At 41.1% G+C, this 19,941-nt stretch overlaps 1 protein-coding gene across 1 annotated transcript in view; it reads right to left on the reverse strand.

Annotated features, from left to right (window-relative positions):
* Positions 1 to 4,463: 4,463 nt before the first annotated feature.
* Positions 4,464 to 19,941, reverse strand: part of rnf144aa (ring finger protein 144aa) — a 39,985-nt gene continuing 24,507 nt past the window's right edge. Inside the window, exons 4-9 of the mRNA XM_022197355.2 lie at positions 18,117 to 18,221; positions 15,821 to 15,881; positions 13,999 to 14,215; positions 11,443 to 11,590; positions 10,912 to 11,001; positions 4,464 to 8,467 (exon numbers count right to left, since the gene is read on the reverse strand). Of these exons, the coding sequence (XP_022053047.1) occupies positions 8,336 to 8,467; positions 10,912 to 11,001; positions 11,443 to 11,590; positions 13,999 to 14,215; positions 15,821 to 15,881; positions 18,117 to 18,221 (753 nt within the window). The 3' untranslated portion in view covers positions 4,464 to 8,335. The remainder of the gene's footprint in view (positions 8,468 to 10,911; positions 11,002 to 11,442; positions 11,591 to 13,998; positions 14,216 to 15,820; positions 15,882 to 18,116; positions 18,222 to 19,941) is intronic.

Raw genomic sequence — 19,941 nt, forward strand, 5'->3', positions numbered from 1 at the left:
TAGACTCAACAAAATAACAGCAGCATAAATCTCAAACGTCATTATGAGGAGTCTGGATTGAGGTTTCTCACTTGATACTGATCAAAACATGAAATTTAGATTGGTTTAAAGGAATATTCCACCTTAAATCTTTGAATGTTGACCTAAAAGGTTGGTTTCAGGAAGTATTTCACCTACAAGGTCCTCACACATCCACCTTAAAGGAACATTCCACCAAAAATCCGTGGACATGCACCTAAAATGTTAGTTTAACCGAGTACTCCATCCAAAATCCTCAAAGAGACCTGAGGGGCTGGTTTAAAGGAATATTCCACCTAAAACCTCAACTAGGGCAGTATATGTGTAGCAGCAACAACCGAAAGAGGTCCTCTCTGGGTGGAAGAACCACGTCCGAGTAGCAGCTCCCTTTTTACTCTTACCTTACTCACTAAACTCAAGTGCCATAGAGGACTCGAGTAGTTGACGTTTCCTGCTGCAACCTTCTCTTTTTCACCTTTCTTCCACGTCCGATCACTCCCAACCTGGGTTTGTTTACATTTTTGACCCTTTTTCCGACCTTTGACCAATCCAAGAACATGAAGTACATCATCGGCGGCGTAACTAATGGACCTCCACTGGTTCATGCTTTACCCTCTGAAGTTATTCAACAATTTGGATTTCCTACCTAACATGTCATTTATATCCAGTAACCACAGACCCCAACCATATAAAGGCTAATGTCAATCCACTACTTGTAGATGTATTTTGATGTTTATTTTTTTCCTTTGACCAACCAATCAATGAAAACCTGGTCAACTCAGCAGCAGTCCAAGTGTTTTTCATGTACAATATCCTTTGAGTAGAAACAAGTTACAGTTTTAAAGAGGGCTCTGCATGACTATTTTTTGGCCAACAGTAGTGACTTCCTGGGTTCTCTCTTGTTTGCTTGGCAACATCACAATAATAACAAGGCTCCAAGAAGACATGGTGGTTTTTGTGGAAATTAAACAAATATTATCCCCTGTTGACTACTGAGCTGGTAGTTCAGACAAGCTGTTTCCCATTTCCAGCCTCTGTGCTAAATTGACCATCTCCTGACTGTAACCACAGAAAGACATAATAGTGTTATCAGTCTTCGCATCTAACTCTCAGCAAGACAGCAAATGTCTTTGCCAAAATGTCAAATTGTTTCTTTAATGTGACAACATTTTTAAAACAGTCCGATGCCCACATACCACTGTGCCAGAAATTACTTGCAAGAACTGAACTTTTTCTTGTCATTATCAAAGCAAGTGATTTCTAGAATATCAACAAATCCAAATGCATGTCCTTTTTTTGTTGATTTGACAGACCAGAGTCCATCTTGCTGAACCACAGGAAGCTAATGAGAGCTAATAGGTGTCATGGGCTTAAAGGACCCTGAGCAGTGCAGCAACATGCTGGGATAAAATAGATCAGAGGCGGGACCCTGTCATGTAATGTCAGTCATTGGCTAATGTACAATGGCCCCTAGTCACAATTAGAGTCCTGTATGCTGTGTGCAAGTATGAGCGAATGCACATGCCTAGTATTAACCCCTAACCCCCATTGAGAGCTAGCAGGGGGCTCTTAGCTCCTAACGTCAACCTGTGTTTACTCCTTTCTTTCTTCGACAGGGGCGAACGCTGCCTGTCAGCGTGACATGTCAGGACAGAATAAAAAGCCTTTAGAATAGGTGCTCGGTGGGACAGAAAGCAGAACACGGTTGTATATTGCCGTGTGCCACATTGAACAGCGTTTCCTTCCCCCTGTGACACATGGACAAACAAATGAGGGTGCTGAACCATACCGAATGAGTGATTTATTTGACTGTTGCTGATTTGAAATTTTGTGGCAGCTATAAAAAAATGGGCAAAAAATTTAGAAACAGAGCAAGGTTTTAATCTTTCTACACTGGAAGTGTCATTTAGTATTTGATTTAAAGTTGGTGAAAGCAGTTACTGGCTTTGAGGCTGCACTGTTTTACAGCACTCTAGTTCCCTCTTCTGGCAAACAGATTTACTAGCAAGTGGATCTAAATATTTAATTCTAATACTGAGTCCTCCACCAAATAATGTGTATGTACTTTGATGTCTCTTATTTCTAAACTTAAGACATGAAACATGAAGACATCAAAGCAGTGATTAGCTGATTAATCAATTATTCCATCCAGAAATGAACAAAGTTAAACTACAACTACTTTTGATGAACTAACTTGATAAATTAATAATTTCTGTCATGTTTTAAGCAAGAACAACAAACATTTGTTGTTGCCATCTTCTTGAATATTAGAATTATGTTATTTATACACGCTTGCAACCGGAATATTGTCAAATTTTAGACTCTGGGTTGGACAAAAAAACAACTGAGGGGCATTTTTCAATATTTTTCTAACATCTTATTTACAAATCGATATGTCAGTTGATTGAACACTAAGCTGTAGACTTTTTAGCCACCGATTGTAACAATGCATGGAGTCAAAAAAAAGTGTTTTGATACATAAGATTATCATTTTTTACTGAGATTACTTGGACAATATGTTGCAGATCGTGATCCAGAACCCTAACAGTTAACCTGGTAGTATTTTTAGTATCGCCATTAACTCACACAAGTCATTACTTTAACACTGATGATGATGGCAACAGTTCAAATTAATGATGTTTAACTTAATGTGTTTTTTAAAGGTTCCTTGTGTGCACAATGCTAATAGACTTCCTAGAGGTAAGTTTGTTTTTTGTTTTTTTTAAAAAAAACAATTTTTGATGTCAGCTATCAATGAATTATTTTGTAGAAAACTACACATGAGGTCATGAGGTCATTAGGAAAATTTTGCTACACATGGCTTCATTTATTTTTCAGACATTTCTTTAATTCTAGCTTGTGTCCTCTAAAATCTTTGTTTTGCCTCATGAATTAAACAATCTAATAAGGAAAGATTGGTCAGCTGAAGCGCATACAGATCAAATAACACTCAAATGTTGTTTCAAATGTTGGGAACCACTGAACTATAACAATGTCCAGACCATTTTTACAGATATTTGCACAGACAAGTTGAGGAGACACTGAGTTCATAGCATGATTAACGGACTCTCATCTGCCTTTTATAGTAGAGACCAGAGTCATTATACAAGTTATAGTCGCTCACAAAAAGACCTCTGACTGTAATAAGATTTCTGATGCTATCCTGCAGTGATGTTAGAGTATAAAGACTGAAAGGTTAATAGTTGTTGAATGGTTTGTAAGTACAGAGCAGCAGAGGAGAGGATGCTGATGGGGAGCAGGAGGACGACTTGGCAGCAGGGTGTTGGACGGTAAAACCAGAGCAGGCCAGGATGATGGGCCAGCAGCCAGCACACGTGTGATAGCAGAATCTTGTGTTCTATACAGAGCAGGTGCAGAGGCCTTGTCTCTTCTCTTTTCATCCCTCCCTCTCTCAATGCTGCAGCTTGGCTGTCTGTCTCCGGTTCCTCTGAAGGTTCGGCTCTTTGTCTTCCAGGTGATACACCCCTCCCCGTCTCTCCGTCCATCTCTCCATTTCCATCCCCAGCACCTCCTGGCACTCTCCCCCTGTATCATACTTCATTTGCTCCAGATAACACATCAGCTTCAGCGCCCGTCCACAAACCCTGTCACCATGGTGCCCACAGATGGCAACTTCCTGTGGTCCTGCCCAGTGATTGGTGGAGAGACTTCCAAACAGAGAACAGCTGGTGAGGGATGATATATCACCGAGCGTTTGCACTTTCATTTTCAGGGTTGTCTTGTTAATGCTCCCAATCCAGCATCTGGCAGGAAATAGACACAAAGGCAGAGAGAGAGGGAGAGAACAACCTGTTCTTTGGCAGACCTTAACAAAAGGCTGACACATGTCTGATGAACACAAAGAGGAGCAATGAAACCGACAGAACAGACAGAGCTGCCGTGAATATGAGGGAAAGATGCTCGACGGAAGTTAAACAAAGGCTAGATGAGAGGAAGAGACTGTGTTCTACAAAAGGTCATTGTTAAGAGGAGAAAAAACAGCATTAAATAAGTCATTGAATAACCCCAGTTATTCATCTGCTCATAGAGGAGGATCAGAATAATTTAACGATGAAAAAATGTTTTGGTCTTGTGATTAGTGACAAAACCAGTTTTCGTTTTTGATTTTATGAAGGTATATTGATTCCTTAAGCTGTGTATTGTTAATAAAAATCAACTCTTATTATATATAATTGAAATATTTTTTCAGAATAGTTATTCAGTTTTTATTTTTTTTACTACTAACTATTTGCAGACTGATTTACAATTGCTTATCTCTGACTACATATGCCATCTTATCCTCCAGGTTTCCCAGTTAATGTAAAGGAGAAGTCTGCACTTCAAACACCAGAGGGCGACATTTCACAACCCAAAAGGCCACAGGAAACGCTCAAGGTACGTCTGCGATGCAACACTCTTGGTGCAAATTAAAGAGGAGAACAGAATCACAAAAAACAACAACCTTTAATACCTGGTGTCACAGTGTTAGTGGAACTGTAGATATACTGAGATGCCGATTCTAAACTTGTACAGAACTGATTCAAATATGCCATTTTACAATGTCGGTTTCTTTGTTATCACCCAGGTCGGTTAACTTTCAACTACCGATGAAACTAAAGACACCGTTCACCATCTCTAAGTACAGACGTCTTGTGTACAGACAGCAGTTCCTCCAGTTACTGAGGTGACTGATAATTAGTTGCAATTAATAATCGACTGACCAATCAGAATTCCGCTCTTTTAAACAGATAATACAAATACACAGACTATGGTGGAACATGACTGTAATAAAAACCAAAAAAATCAACAGAAAAAGTAACAGACACATGAAGCCCACCTACTAAACATAGGAAGGCTGGTCACACATTGTATATTATATGGCTGAACATCAATTTTATAAACAAAGGAAACGTGGGGGAAAAAAAACAACCACCAGACAGTTGGATGATGAGTTTGTCAAAGCTACCATTCCAAAGATTTTTAGAAGCTACAGTATTGTAATATTGAATATGTAGAAGTCAGAGAAAAATCATGCAGCTTCATCTCTTGACACAAGAAAGTTATAAAATATAAATCGCTGCTCAAAACCAAAATGAATCTGAGGGATAGTTGCAAAGTAGATCTTGGAGCATTTGTAAAATAAACTCGCTTCCCGTTCGAGGGCCAAATATCCAAACTCAAATCATCCCGTTCTTCCAACACCTGTGCTGATGATTCATCTGTGTGAAGTGGTTATATGACCCTGAAAAACAACTAATTATGTAATGTGACACTGCAGTGATTGTTGTGTGTCCTGTTTGGCCCTTATATTAGTTGCATAATATCAACCTATTCAGCGAAATATAAATAAAAATGTCGAGTAAAAAGTGGCCAAACTTTGTTCCTGCTTGAGACTTTGACAACATATTTCGTGTGAAACTGAAGACTTTACTCCTTTTATTCCTGGTGCTATCAGACCCCTGATGCATTAAATTGCGAAAACCCTTAAAAAGTACAGTCGCGATTAGATGTATTCTGTTGAGCTCACATGGATTTTTTTTGGCTGCTAAAGTCCTCCATTAAAAACAGCAGGCACCAAACCACACACATCACGGATCATATCAAGAAGTAAAACAATGAAACTCATATACAGTGCAGCGCTTACATAAAGAAGCATTAAAATATCTGTTTTCTTCTCCACCCTGTAAAAACTGTTATACATTACAAATACGTGGTCAAAATGCACATACATTAGACAGCTCAGTTTCCTTATCCCTTCCAGGAAATCTGCTTGGCACGATTGTCATAAAAACAACAAAAGCTTCAGGAACTTAACTCTTTTCTAGGGATGGAAGAAAAAGTAGAAAATGGGTCTGGCTTTGATATCAAATTATCATGCTTGTACAGTAGGTGAGGTCAGTGAACGCAACACAAGCTACGGGTAAAGCACTCGAAATTTAAGGCTACTAACAATGGTAGTTATTATACTGAATATCGGAGCTAAATTTGCAAAGACAGGTGGGCATTGCAGATGATTAGCTACTGTTTAGCTTCCATTAGCTACTCTTGTTTACTACTGATCGCTTATCTTTTTTTTTTTTGGTAACTGTAGCCACACTTCTTATGAAATGCTACATGAACACCGGCGAGTTACACCAGCAGGGAAGGGATAAAGTAAATGGCTTATTGAAAACATCGGAATGGCTATGCACGGTAGCAAAACTTAAATCCGTTTAATCGGAAGTGATGACAAATTGGTAAGAAAGTGCCCACACAGGAAAATAATCAGTTTAAAAATGGTTTGAACTTGTCTTTTTCCTTTACCGACTGAACAAGAAAGGACTGTTTTAAAGATACTATTTGAAATTTCCTCATGAAAGTAAAGACATTAACAAATATATTTTTTTTTAAAAAGTCCAAATTCTGTCCTGCAAACTTCAAAGTCAAATAAATAGTTGCGACATATATGATGAAAGTGAAAATGGATATTTTCTGAATAATTCCCTGATTAAATTAAAGCCATGATATGCACATGTATTGTGACATTCTGCAGCTCTCACGACTTAATCGTTGTGACAAATCGCTAACCTTAAAAGAATGGTAATGTACAAACTTGCATAGATAAAGTGATATAGTACAGAGCAGCTTTATATTCATGTGCCCAAAAAGTTGAACATTCTTTTTATATTTACTCTATAGGCTTTTTTTTTTCTTCTGACATCCTTGCAAGGAATAGCTGCTTGTTGTTGGAGGTCTAACTACCAACAAAACGAAACAAAACATCGACACTCTGACCACTAACGTATGCAAGTTTGCAATTTCGGCCAGCAGGTATTTGTTAAGTCTCCGAAAGTGGGAGCCCTGATCTGGGTTTTTTTCTCCTCAGATCAATCAGGACGAGGGTTGGACTGATGCTGATCAGCGCTCCGGCTCAAAGAGACTTAGAAAATACAAGCCCTATGTCACACAGAACATCATTTTAGGATTTTTTTTTAACTTTCTTTTTTGTTAACATTATGGCTATTAACAGAGTGGCATATGGATGACATCATAGAATCATCGGAATATAAAGGGCTTCACTGACTGTAATGCTTTAAAAACGCCTTTAAACATGCTTTCCCTGGGATTATTTGGATTTTGATTTTTTTACTCTCTCCTTTTTAATGCACAAGGGGGGAAATGCCTGATTTGGGCTATTCTCAATTTAAGGCTAGTAATTTCTATTTGGCTCAACCACCACCAAGGGACTGAGAATTGCAGTTAGTGACATCTCTTTTAGTGAAGTACTAAAATGGTTCCACAACATGTGGATACAAAGTTTGATAGACTTAATGCTAAGCTTAAAGGGGAGTGCCACTCAATTTGGGAAATTTATGTATGTTAAACTCTATAAATCATTCAATTTGGAGGGGATTCAAAGAGAATTCATTTGTGATAGGATCAATAATGAAAAGAAGGAAGTTTTGGGTATAAACTGTGAGCTGATAGTTAATCTAGTTTGACAAAAAAAAAAAAATTGGGGGGGATTTGAGTGGCAATCCCCTTTAATGTGTCTGGGGAACAGTTGGAAAACACTCTGAAGTACAACACATAGACACTACTCTGAGCACAGTTCTATTAAAAGCGCAAGATTATAAAACATTGACATCATCAAGAGGACGTGCTGTACATTGAGCTGAGAGTGACAGTAGCCTCCCATCTCTACCTCAGTCGCAAACATGACAAAGAAATCATGTTCTGTGTGCAAATCGAGTGGACACCAAACATGCGTGGTGCGACTCTATTACGCTACTGACTGAACCTGTAGAGCTACATCGAGTGTGGTGGTGGAGGTGGTAGGGGGGAAAGCTTTTGCTGCGTACGACAAGCCAACGAAACAGAGCGAGAAAGAAAAAGGTCTTTCGAAAGGTGGCTCCTGCATGCCGTTGTCCATACAAGAGGAAAGCATTTCTTAACGCCGATTCTCCGTTTTCTTTGTAATGACCCGCCAAAATGCGACATCGCAGTAACCCACAGCTGAGTGCCAGTCCAAGTGGCGCAGACATCCTCCACGTCCCCAAATCGTCAAACCAACAGGGGCACAGTGGTCCCCAAACAAGTCTGACCTCCGCTGACCTTTGACCCTCTCTTCAGCCCATCGTGTAGGGTCGATCTTCCACCATGCCTCCCCTCATGCAGAGCAATGGATCCCAAAGCGGCTGGGGCTGGTGCAGGCTCAGCCCAAAAAATGAAGCTCTCAAAGCTGGTGGGAGGAAAAGAATGTAAAAAGGGGTTGAAAAGGACAAAAAAAGATGGCCCATCCTTGAAGCGGCTCTCCGCTCCAACTCCGACGGCGTGCTTAGGTTGGCAACGGGTCGTCATCGCCTTTGCTGCACTTGCACTTGCAGCAGAGGACGATGGGAGTGGCCAGGAGGAGGAAGGGGGAGGCAACTAGCAGGAGCAGGCCGAAGCCAGCAAAGATCCCCACAACCTGCAGTGAGACGGCAGCAAAAGACACATTCTTTGAAATGCAACAGTCGTACATACAGTACAAGAGCAAAGAGCATAAATGTCAAAAACATGTAAATTTCTAAAACATATTAGCAGCAACCAGTAAATTACCAAACTAATTACTTAAAAAAATAAATAAATGTATGTCTTGAATTCTTCTAAGAAATTGCAGTAACACATGTTGGCCACCAGAGGCTACCATATCCCCTCAAAACAACAATCCTGCTTTGTTTTTGTAGCAGTTTCAAAATGCATCAGAAAGCTTAGTTTTCTTATAGCAAATAAATATTTTTTCTTTTCAATTTCCTCTCTAGGTAGGAATAATTTTTAGCATAAGAACTGGGTATTTAATGGACTTCTTTGTCACTCAGAGAAAACAAAACTAGCCCAAAAACACAAGAGGAGACATCAAGAATTCATTTAAAATATAACTATAACTATCTATAGCAACAAAACATTAACAAAAAGAACAGCTTTGGTTAATAATCTGCTTCATTTTTATTCAAGTATGGAAAACTAGATGGTTACACAACCGACTGTGACTGACAGTGTCGTGGTTATTAAACCCAGACTTACTGACCTCCTGAGGAGGAGATCAATAGATAAAAATTAGCTCCTGCCCCAGAACCCTGAGAGCATTTGATTGGCTGCATGATTAAGAACGCTCCAACACCTCAAGAAACCCGACTTGCCTTTCACTAATTATTACTGTTTTAACTTCTCGGCGATGTTATGTCTTATTTTGAATGCTCTAATGTTTTTTGTAAAATGAAAAAAGAAAATGTCAAGATACAATATAAAACAACTTAAAGAATATAAGTGTGATATAAAAAAAGTTGTGATAATCTACAGCAAACTACAGAGACTGAAATAAAGTTGTATTTCAAAGTGCAGCGTAAAGGAATCAAATTTGACTTGCCTAAAAGCAAATAAACATGTATTTACTCACTTGCTCATCAAAAGCTAACCAGACGGCCATGAGTCTGGCCACTTACTGAGTTCCAAGCAAACTCAGTTATATAATCATGCAATTCTCAAATCAAGCGGCACAAAGGATGGTTACATTCCAGCAGCGGCTTTTTATCTGTGGGAAAGTTATGTAATGGATAGTAAACATATTTGTGATTTGAGAAGTGAACGTGGGCTGTTCTGGATATTTTTGGGACGATTACACCAACTTCTTACACATCATTTGTTTTATTGCTGTGTGGTCTAATATTACCACAACAACACAAACTTGGGAGATTTTGCTCAAATTTGTGCACTCTTAATAGCAGGGCAAGTTGTTAGTTTCACCACATGGGGGCGCCAGACACCTGCAAATTTAAAGTCAACAAAATGGAATACATAACGAGCAGTCACATGCAACAGTGACTTATAATAGCACAAGGCTTTTCCTCCTGTTTTGCGGGCAAAAAGACATATTTTTGGGGATCACTTAGAGGCCAGTTTCTGCTTTTCAATAAAACCCACATTGCTCTATTGCATAACGTTGTTTTTGCATCCAGTAAACAGGCTGTCCTGTCCTACTAACAGATCTTAATGGTGCTTTCGTGTTTAGGACGCGACCTTCCTTCTAAGTGATATTACGGACTCTCATGGAAACATAGACCCCGTGTCGGTAGATACAAAGAGGGAGAGAAGATGTTTTTTTGCGAGATAGGTTTGCCCTGGTACATAGTGTATTCATGAGGGAGGCTTTTTAGATGTGAAGGAGCAAAGGGGGGTGAAATGAGGAGAGCAAGTGAGAGACAAAGACGAACAGCGCAGTGAAGCTGTAGCTGCCTTCCACCAGCTGAACTGTAATCATATGACTCAGCCTGCCCCACTAGGCAACAGATGCCAACGTGTATGCTAATGCTGACAAACTAAGGATGATGTACAAAGGGGACATGCCACCCAGTGAATAGATTCTTCGGCTGAGGAGAGATTTTGAGGACAAATCAGGAAACTGAGCAGTCAGTGTCTGTCAGAGTTAAAAACACATTATCACATGTTGGGAAGTGCATGTCACATTGAATCCTCCATGTGTCATTTCACGTGTGCGAAACTACATGTCATATCTAGTCGCTTATGTGCAATATGTCATTTTATTTAGTCGCCTAGAGGTAAAGCAGAACCTTGGTTATCCAATTCCCTTTTTTTTTAAAAGTAAAAAGGTGCACATAATAGGCTTAGCGGGAAACAGCAGGACACTGACCACCGGACACTTGTCGTCGCACGCGGATCAAGCTGTTCCTTTTCCTATTGTGCTGTCAAGATAATATAAGCCCGTTGCCGAGCGCGAGTGTGTGTGCCAGAAGAGAAAAAAAAGAAGCAGAACCGGGGAGCACGTGTATGTCCACATGCTGCAGACTGGCGAAAAGGGAGGAAGGGGGGAGATAGCCGAGTGTGACACACGGTCGAGGAGGTGGGCGCTCTCACCTGCGTTCTGTGCCAGATAACAGACGCCCTGGAGTGGCCCAGTTTGTTTCGACAGGGTCCTTTGTCGTAGTGGATCAGGAGAAAGTCATCCTGTCACATAAACACACACACACACACAAACAGACAAAGACTGACCATTAGCAGCCTGAGAGACATGGGTTGCTGTTCTGAGGAAACTGCTTTTTAAATGACCAGTTATTATATAAGACACCACAGCTCATAAGTCACCCTTATCCCAGTTGGGTTGAGGTTGTCATTTTCATCAGTCCTGTAATGAATTTGAAGAAAAAAAAATACAAACACATCTTTTTCTTTCCTTATCAGCTCTCAAGGTTAAGCTACAGTTCCCTGCTAATGAAAGATACTGCTGTCACGGGGAGACAAACGATGTCTGTTTCTGTGATCATCACGATGTGCAAACACAGCATTGCACTATTAAACTGCACAGATTGTTAGAGCGAAATGAACGTATAACTCTTTTGTATTTTTTGCAGTGAATACCAAGGAAGAAAATATTAAGATCCAACTCACATCCAAGGACTCCAGACAGTACCAGCAGAAGGCATGTTTGCAGTTCTTGCACATCATCTGTGCGCAGCCCTCGTCCCTCTCGATGTAAACTTTACATTTAGGGCAGCGCTTGATCGGTGCATCGTCCTCTTCATTCTTATAGAAAGAGCTGGAAATGAGAGACAGTTTTTACTCCAAACATGATCGAAAATCCATAATCATTCAATGTTCCTTCATTTGGCGTGACAGGCTTGTGTGCAGCTTCAGTTCAGGAGTCAATAATTCCTCTAAAAACCAACAAATGGCCTTGAAATCCCTCCCAGACTCTCATTTTCTGTTCTGTTAGTGTCAGCTTTCCTATATCCCTTTCACCTATTTTTGCGAAGTGCTGAGGCCCAAAACCTGGAGGTGGCAGGTATCTGTCATTTTGGGCAACATCCTGAGACAGCAAATAAGCCCATTTATTTTCAGGCTAGGTCTATAAATGTGATGTGCCTTTGAGCGAATTACAGCCCATTTGAAACACCTCCGCCGCCTCCTTCAGCTCGCGCTTGGCAAAAGACGAGCAACTGGGAAACAAGACTGCTCTGAATTTGCTCAAAGGGGAGAAGAACATGAGATTTTCGCTCTGCCTTTAGACCAACACTCTGTGGTGGCTGGTAGATAGTTGAAAAATATTCACGCAAAGTGCGATCAGAAAGTTCAGAGTCGGTTGCTTTTGCACACGAATGGGGCACTGCACGGGAAGGCAACAAGTGCATGTAGTGACTCTGCTGAATGACCAATATAAATGTTACAGGTGTTTTCTGAGATGTTATCACATATTTGCAGAAACAGCTCCACGTGAGAGGCTTCAAGGATTTCTGTCAACAGGCCTGGTATGACCTGACCTTTACATTCAGGTCGTCACTCGTGACAAGAGTCACATTAATTGCGGTAATGATCCAGTGACCAAACAGCACAAAGAATGCACCCACATTCTCCAAGTACAAGAAAGTGAGTCATGTCAGGGGCTCACCAGCTTGTTTGACACTGATGGGGTTGTGTAATGCCTGCCAAGGGATAGACTGTCAACGCAGCATTCCACTACAACATCCCGTGGTGTCCGAGGGAGAAACCTTTGCCGCAAATGACCTCAAGTGTGGCGTGACTGCAGTTGCGTGCTCCATGACAAAGCACCCACTCACAACACATGAACACAACACTTTGCTTGGATGCACCGTCACATTCGCCAGTCTAAATCTGCCTTACTCACCATATTTGGCTCCCTCAGAGTTCTTCCTCTTCCCCAAAATTAAATTCAAATTGAAGGGTCGGAGTTTCAACACAAGAGAGAACGAGCACAAGCCGCAGATAGTGCTCGACGTGTTTACAGAACAGGACTATTGAGGAGCGTTCAAAGTGCGGCAAAATTGTTTGGAGCGGTGTATCGCTACCCAAGGTGACTCCTTCGAAGGCAGCCAAGTTTAAATCAGGTTTTTGCTTTTTAGGAACAGACTCAACTTTTTGTCTGGGGAGAAAACGCCGCTATGAAAATTGAACAAATACGACGAGCAGAGAGTCTGATGAACTTTTAACATAAGTACAGCCTGCTTAATCAGGTGTAGTTGAAGGGAAACTCAAATGAGGAACTTCAGGATTTCTCAAGTCATCTTCCTCAAAGCACTTACTAGCTTAAAAATTCCTGGGGTTCAAAGAATAGTAAGAATCAAGCTTTCCAAGACATCCTTAGTGCCAACAAGTGTAGTTCAAATACCGAGGCTCTTTACAACTAAGAGCGGACCTTTTAATCCTCCGGAAACCCTCCCTGCAGTGTGGCCTCTGAGCTTGGCCCTGAACCTGTGCAGGTAGAGGAAGGCTCTGCAGAGCTAATGACATTTCCAGAGTAAGAGGATATCACAAGGAAATAGGTCAGCTGTATATGTCTCCAGGCAGCCCTCCTTTACCCTCACAGGCAGATCCTAGATCCTTAAAATGAATAATAAACCCGTCTCAGCTGCTTTACTGCAGTTTAGTTTCAGCAGATTGTTTTATGTCTATCTATTAATTTGTGCTTGGGCTCTGGCTGTTGTTCAGCTGAGTAGCAACTGCAGAGGGACACACTGATGGGATCCGGCTGTGTACTGACAAGTGGTCCTCAGCTACAGTCAGGTGAGCGGAGCTTGAGATGGAGGTTGCAGCGACTACGGTTGTGAGATAATGAGTATCATTTTCAGGGAGTGCATTTGTAGATGAGGCCTTACAGCTGCTGAAAGTGTCACAACATGCCAAAGCCAAATAAAACATGTTTTTTTAAGAGCTTCTTGAAAAATGCTGGCTGATGTAAACACATTCTTATTTTGCGAAAATACTGCTCAGATGTATAATTTGTAACTGGGGATGCAATTATGTATTAAAAGCTTAAATCAGTTTGTGTAAAAGGTAAAAATAAATCTTTTAAGTTGGCTAAAAATGGCATATGCAGTTAATTAAAGCTTACCTTCTTCAACAGTTGAAACATTCCCTTGATTATGCTGCCATAAAATTTCACTGGAGTTCTGGTAAGAATTAACCACATACAGAATATAAAGGCAATACCTGTTCTCTCCTGGTAGGAAGGAGGTAATGGGCAGGTTGTTCTCCTGGCAGGCCTGCCCGGGGTGCCAGTTGGCCTTGCAGGCGGAGCAGAACTCGAGGGCACATACAGCACACTGGACCAGCTGGGGCAGAGCCGGAGAATCTGCTTCTTTTAGTTGGCACACGGCCTGGCAGGTTGAGGAAGGGCACCACGTTCGGCACGGATCCAGCAGCACCTCTGATAGCACAAAGTAAGCGCCAGGTCAGGGACGGGTGCATTCTTAAAGGGTCATTTCAGCCAAATAGGTAGCTACCGAGTGTTTCATTTTTTGACATTTTCCAAAAAAATTTTAATTTGAGTGTCAAAATCTTTGAATAGTAAACTAAAACGATCTGCAAGGTGATTTTTATGCACAAGGACAAGCAACTAACCTTTAAGGTAACCTTATAAAAAGGCTATATAAAAGGTTCATACATATTTTATTGCACATAATGCACAAGATCATAGCTGTACCTACACAGAATTTCTTTTGAAAAACGTGTATTATGTATTATCTGTTAACTTGTCTCCATGGCTACCCTATTGAATATTTTAGATAGCTTTTTAAGGTGGCAGAGAGACCAATTTTTGTGCTTTTTTTTTTGCCAGTTCTAAGAACAGAGCGTGATGCACTTGCCCTTCTATCCTGTCCTTCCTTCCCCTCGCCTCTCTGCCAAGAACTATGAGCACGCATTCCACATGCACTCTTGGCTCAGCCCGAGAAATATGGAACGGTTACAACAACTGTTCTGCCTGACTGGATTGGGACATTGATGAGACGGCTGACTGCGCTTATCCAGGAGGAATCAACAGCTCTTTCTGAGATTTTTTATTCATTTACAGGACCCCCCACCGTGCTCCTAAATGCATGTTTGTCTTTATGTTCACGCATTTATTTCTGCAAGTGCGATCTGTGTGTTCTGTGTACAGTGTGTGCCTCTGTGTAGGTGGAAAACCTGCAGGGCGAGCACCATCAAAGAGTGATAGCACAGCTTGGTTACTGCCGTCTCTGGTAGCGACGGAACTCTGAAACTACTGATTGCACGTCTTTGTTGACAGCATGGAGCAACGTGGCACAGGCCTGCCATTATCTTTCCGGCACAAGCCATTTATCAAAAGGTTAACATTTATTACAAACTGTGCAAACTGCAGACAGCGAACGCGTGGCAGCGCAGCGAGGAAAAAGATAAAAAAGGGATTTAACGAAAATATCTTGCTATGATAACAGACCTACTTCCATCAGAGTCAGTCAGTTCTTGAGTCTACAGCCAAACCAATCCAATTAGAATCTTTTAAAACAAAGAATGGGAGGCTTTCCCCTTCATGTATAATTGATGTGAGCTAGTGTTACACTTTGATGAGTTTAACTAACTCCAATAGAAATCAGGCAAACAAAAGTCCTCAGTGTAAGAATATTCCTTGACTGTGTGATTATTTGAAGGTACTGATTCCATAATTCTGCCCAATTTCTTCTCTGTGCATCACAAAATGTATGCAAAGACAACAGATAACTTGCTACCAACTGTCAGAGCTGCAGACTGAAAGGCTCAGACCTTTTCCATTAGCTTTCCACAGATGCCCCATGGCGCAATTCAGTAGCAGATATGTCCACAGGGGGTGAACGACTGACTTCAGCATGCAGCAGTTCGGCTACACGTTGCCAGACACAACTTTCTTTTGCGTCACAGTAAAGTGCAGTATCTGTAGAAAGGTCCACGTGTGTCTGTGATCGACGGTCATTGCCCGGACATCACCCACTTAAGAACTCTGACGTACCACGGGCTGCTTTCTGCATTGACTCACCCCTTTCAAACTGAAGCTTCTTGTATCTCTGCATCATCTCCGTGGCCACCATGCACTCAATCTACAGGGAGAGAGGAGAGAGAGAAGAGTAGTGGGAGGGAAATAAGCAGGTCATTGTGCATATTTATAGACAGAAGCTGCATGAAGCAATTATACATTCAGCATGCGAATTTCATTTCCAGAACAATGTCAAAATCAAATTTCCACAGGATCCGAACTTGCCGCTTGCTTACAAATAAGGCCCTGCATCAAATGTTCAGACAGTAAAACAGAATTCCAGCATCAGAATGTAGTCAAGGTGCACACACAAGCCCACTCAAGGTTAAATGTTCTCATTTAATGGGCAATGAAACGAACATTCGGGCTTTGTGAAAAGAACAGTCAATTACAAGGTGAAGGCATTGCTGACAGGATAGAAAGGGATGAGGGAGGTTTTGCCTGACTGGCAGCTGTAGCAGGGTTCCATTAAGAGTCAGTCATACTAATTGATTAGAAACATAATGCCGCGGTGTGCTGAACCGTGCTGCGCCTATGGGCCTCTGAGACCAAATGAAAGAGTGAGTGAAGCCATCGACCAAACTGCCAGGGTGAGACTGACTTCCGCCATGAAGGCAGGCATGGGGGAATGTTCATTAGAATATCATAAATACACCGGTGGGTGGAGTGTGATGCTCATTTTGACTTGGACTGGAGCTTTGGAGGTGTTAAACTAGACTGCGCACTTTTTATGTGGGAGGAAAAGAACATGAAAACAGCAGGAGGCGCATGGCATAGAAAAAGCATGCTTTAACAGTTCTGCATGCTACATTTGCAGGTATTGGACGTACTGTATGCTGTTGTGCAAAGTCAAATTTACGTGGAACAGAAATAGAAATGCAGCATACAAATAGCCTTGTTTTGTGACTTCAGAGAAAAAAAACAAACAAAAACAAATCTAATTTCCATTGTTATGGATACAAAAAGGGTTAAATCAGGTAGTTGTGTGCTAAAAGGTTTTGAGCTGTTCTCAAAAATGCTTGTCCATTTAGTTAAGGAAAAATGGTCAGACAGTGGGAAAGGACACAGACACTCCTTTGACCACTGACTATTAAAGACCACCTTAAAATCCAGCTTTATGTAAACACATGATGAAGACCGAGATGAGAAAGGGCTGCTGGCATGCTGGATGCTGCCATGTCAGTTGGGGCCTTAGTCAGGCATTTAAATGTCCACAAGTCATCCGTTTGTCATCCGAGAAATCCTGTCAGACAGCATGGTAGGACAAACAATCTGCCACATGATGCTCTGGATGGACGTGCGCATGAACGTGACATCGCATGAAGCTATCCTCAAAAATGTCTGACAACTTCGACGAGCCCTTCAGGAACAGTGCGACGACATTCCACAAGCAGCATCGACAACCTCATTAATTCTATATCTCATATATGTGTGAATCATCACTGATCTGTGATTTGTGTTCTATAACCCGACTCTCTTAGGCATAGTTGGTTTTTTTCCAGTAGAAGGTACATGGTGTGGAAAATGTGCACCAACACTCTTATGTGCTGGATTTGCATGTATGATACATGCAGTAGATTGTTTTGCAATGTCCATGCGAATATATATCGAACAAAAACATTAATTATCTTTTCAGACTTACAAGTTACAAATACATTTTTTCTGTTTCATTAAAAAAGGGGGTACATTTAGCCAATTGTGCACCAAAAGGTTTTGAGCTGTCCTCAGATATTCTCAAAAATTCTTGTCCATTGAGTTAATCCCAACCCTGGTCAGGTGTGGCTTGTTAGGATGATAATCACATTGTGTTACAGTACACAAACGCTCCTGTGACCAGTAACTACGACAGACCACCTTAAAATGCAGTCTTATTTATATGACACGATGCTATAGATGACAAGAGAAAGATGGGAATGGGGTGCTCGCATGCTGGATAGTGACATGTCAGTTAGGGCTTTATCCAGGCACGTAAATGTCCACAGTCAAAATAAACAGTTATTCCACTATGTTAAAAAGCATGACAGAATGTAATAAAATATCACGTGCTGCGTTTACATTTTGTTCAGCACATGTATATCAAGGTGGAACAGTAAAAAAGGGAATATTGTTGAAATGAAAACTGCTGCTCTAACAGAAGTCCAGTCCAATGCAGAGCTCAGACTGCTGCAGTGGACTTTATTAAAAACGTTAATGAGCCTGGTGAGCTTTGGGCAGTGTTCTAATGCTGGGAACCACTCATAATTAGTGCTAAAGTACAAGTGAATCTGCCAAACAAAAAACAAAAAAAAACGCATAGTACCTCATTCTCCTGCAAGTGCCCTCTTTTAGGACAGGCAGAGTCCGGACAGCTAATTGCAGTTTCAAGGCCTTCTTTGATCAGGAGTTCCACATACTGCTTCAGGCACTGAAGAGAAACAGACAAACACAGCACTGAGTCATTACAGCGGCCAGTCAGTCAGCTAGAGGAAGAAAAACAAAACGAAAATAAACAGATCATGATCACTATGGGGGCTGCACAGTGGAGTAGTGGTTAGCACTTTTGCCTTGCAGCAAGAAGATCCCTGGTTCGCGTCCCGGCTTTCCTGGGATCTTTCTGCATGGAGTTTGCATGTTTTTCCTGTGCATGTGTGGGTTTTCTCCGGGCACTCCGGCTTCCTCCCACAGTCCAAAAATATGCTGAGGTTAATTGTTACTCTAAATTGCCCGTAGGTGTGAATGTGAGTGTGATTGTTTGTCTGTATATGTAGCCCTGTGACAGACTGGTGACCTGTCCAGGGTGTCCCCTGCCTTCGCCCGAGTCAGCTGGGATAGGCTCCAGCCCACCCTAGTGAGGATAAAGCGGTGTATAGAGAATGGATGGATGGATGTTCACTATGTCTGACAGTTGCCTCAGAAATAACTACGATGTTAAAAGCCTTGAACTTCTAGCTGCATTTGTCTTTATTTTCATACCGCTAATGTAATGTAGAAGGATTTGCTGATACTCACAACACGGACCACCTGACTTTGCAGCTTTCCTTGCCTCTGTTCTGCCTTTCAGCTTCCAGTAGCTCATGGTTTTAGTTTTTACTGTTGTAGTCTCTTAGCGAAAAAGCTAAATAAACCATTTCTACATTACAGTGTCAAACAGCAGCAATGAGATGGTGAAGAAACTGATCATTCAGGAGTGTAATGCATATTTTCCTCAGGATTTGGTAGAAATCAAAACGGAGCTGAAGAAGAGCGAATGCTGGAATTACATTTGTTCAGATGGACCACAGCATGAATCAAAATAAATTTCAATCTTGTTTCAAGTCTGCTGGATGAAGAAACTCATTTGCAACATAAACTTATATATTATTTGCGCTTTTAGTTAGTCTCACTGTCTCTAAGAGGCCAAAACATCAATTATTCTGCTTTATTAGAAACCTATAATAAGAACCAACTATATTGTAGGGAAGCCAGTTTTTTAAAGCAGGGAATACACACAGACATATAATGTAATCCAGCCAGTCTAGCAAGAAAACATGAAAAATAAAGGTCAGTGTTACATATCAAATGGTCGATTAAAAAAAAAAAAAAAAAAAGAGTAGCTTAAGTCAGACATGAGTCACTCGTTGACATTGTAGCTGACCTCTGGAATAAAGTGTGCTATCAGAACTATGGCAGTTACAGCCACCACCCAGACTCTGTTATAAGGAAGTCGCAGCTATTTTTAGGAGCGATTCTTGGGAATTGTTTCCTCATCTCTCAACTACATTGGTTAAGATCTGATGGCCGGCGGCTCTTACTATTTCTCCGTCTCAGCTGTTTCACAGGAGGGACGTGAGAGTCATACGAGATCCTGAAGCCATCGCTGATTTCAACACGGTGACTTTAAATAGGTTCAAATCTATTTAACAATCACACTTACTTTGATGTGGAGGCAGATCTTTTAGAAATTCTTTCACTGCATATAACTGAGACTACTTTTCTTTGAGATACATTGTGAAAGAAGTACAGTTTTCACATGGTGAAAATCCATTTTTATCTTGTTTTGTGCTCATTAGAATCTCTGAGGTGTAAAGAAAAAGCTGTTAAGATATGAAGACATTTATTTCTACTATTCCTCAAGCGTCCACCAGTTAGATAGTGTCCCAGCTTCG

Source organism: Acanthochromis polyacanthus, chromosome 1 (assembly GCF_021347895.1).
Source record: "Acanthochromis polyacanthus isolate Apoly-LR-REF ecotype Palm Island chromosome 1, KAUST_Apoly_ChrSc, whole genome shotgun sequence".
NCBI classification, from domain to species: Eukaryota; Metazoa; Chordata; class Actinopteri; family Pomacentridae; genus Acanthochromis; species Acanthochromis polyacanthus.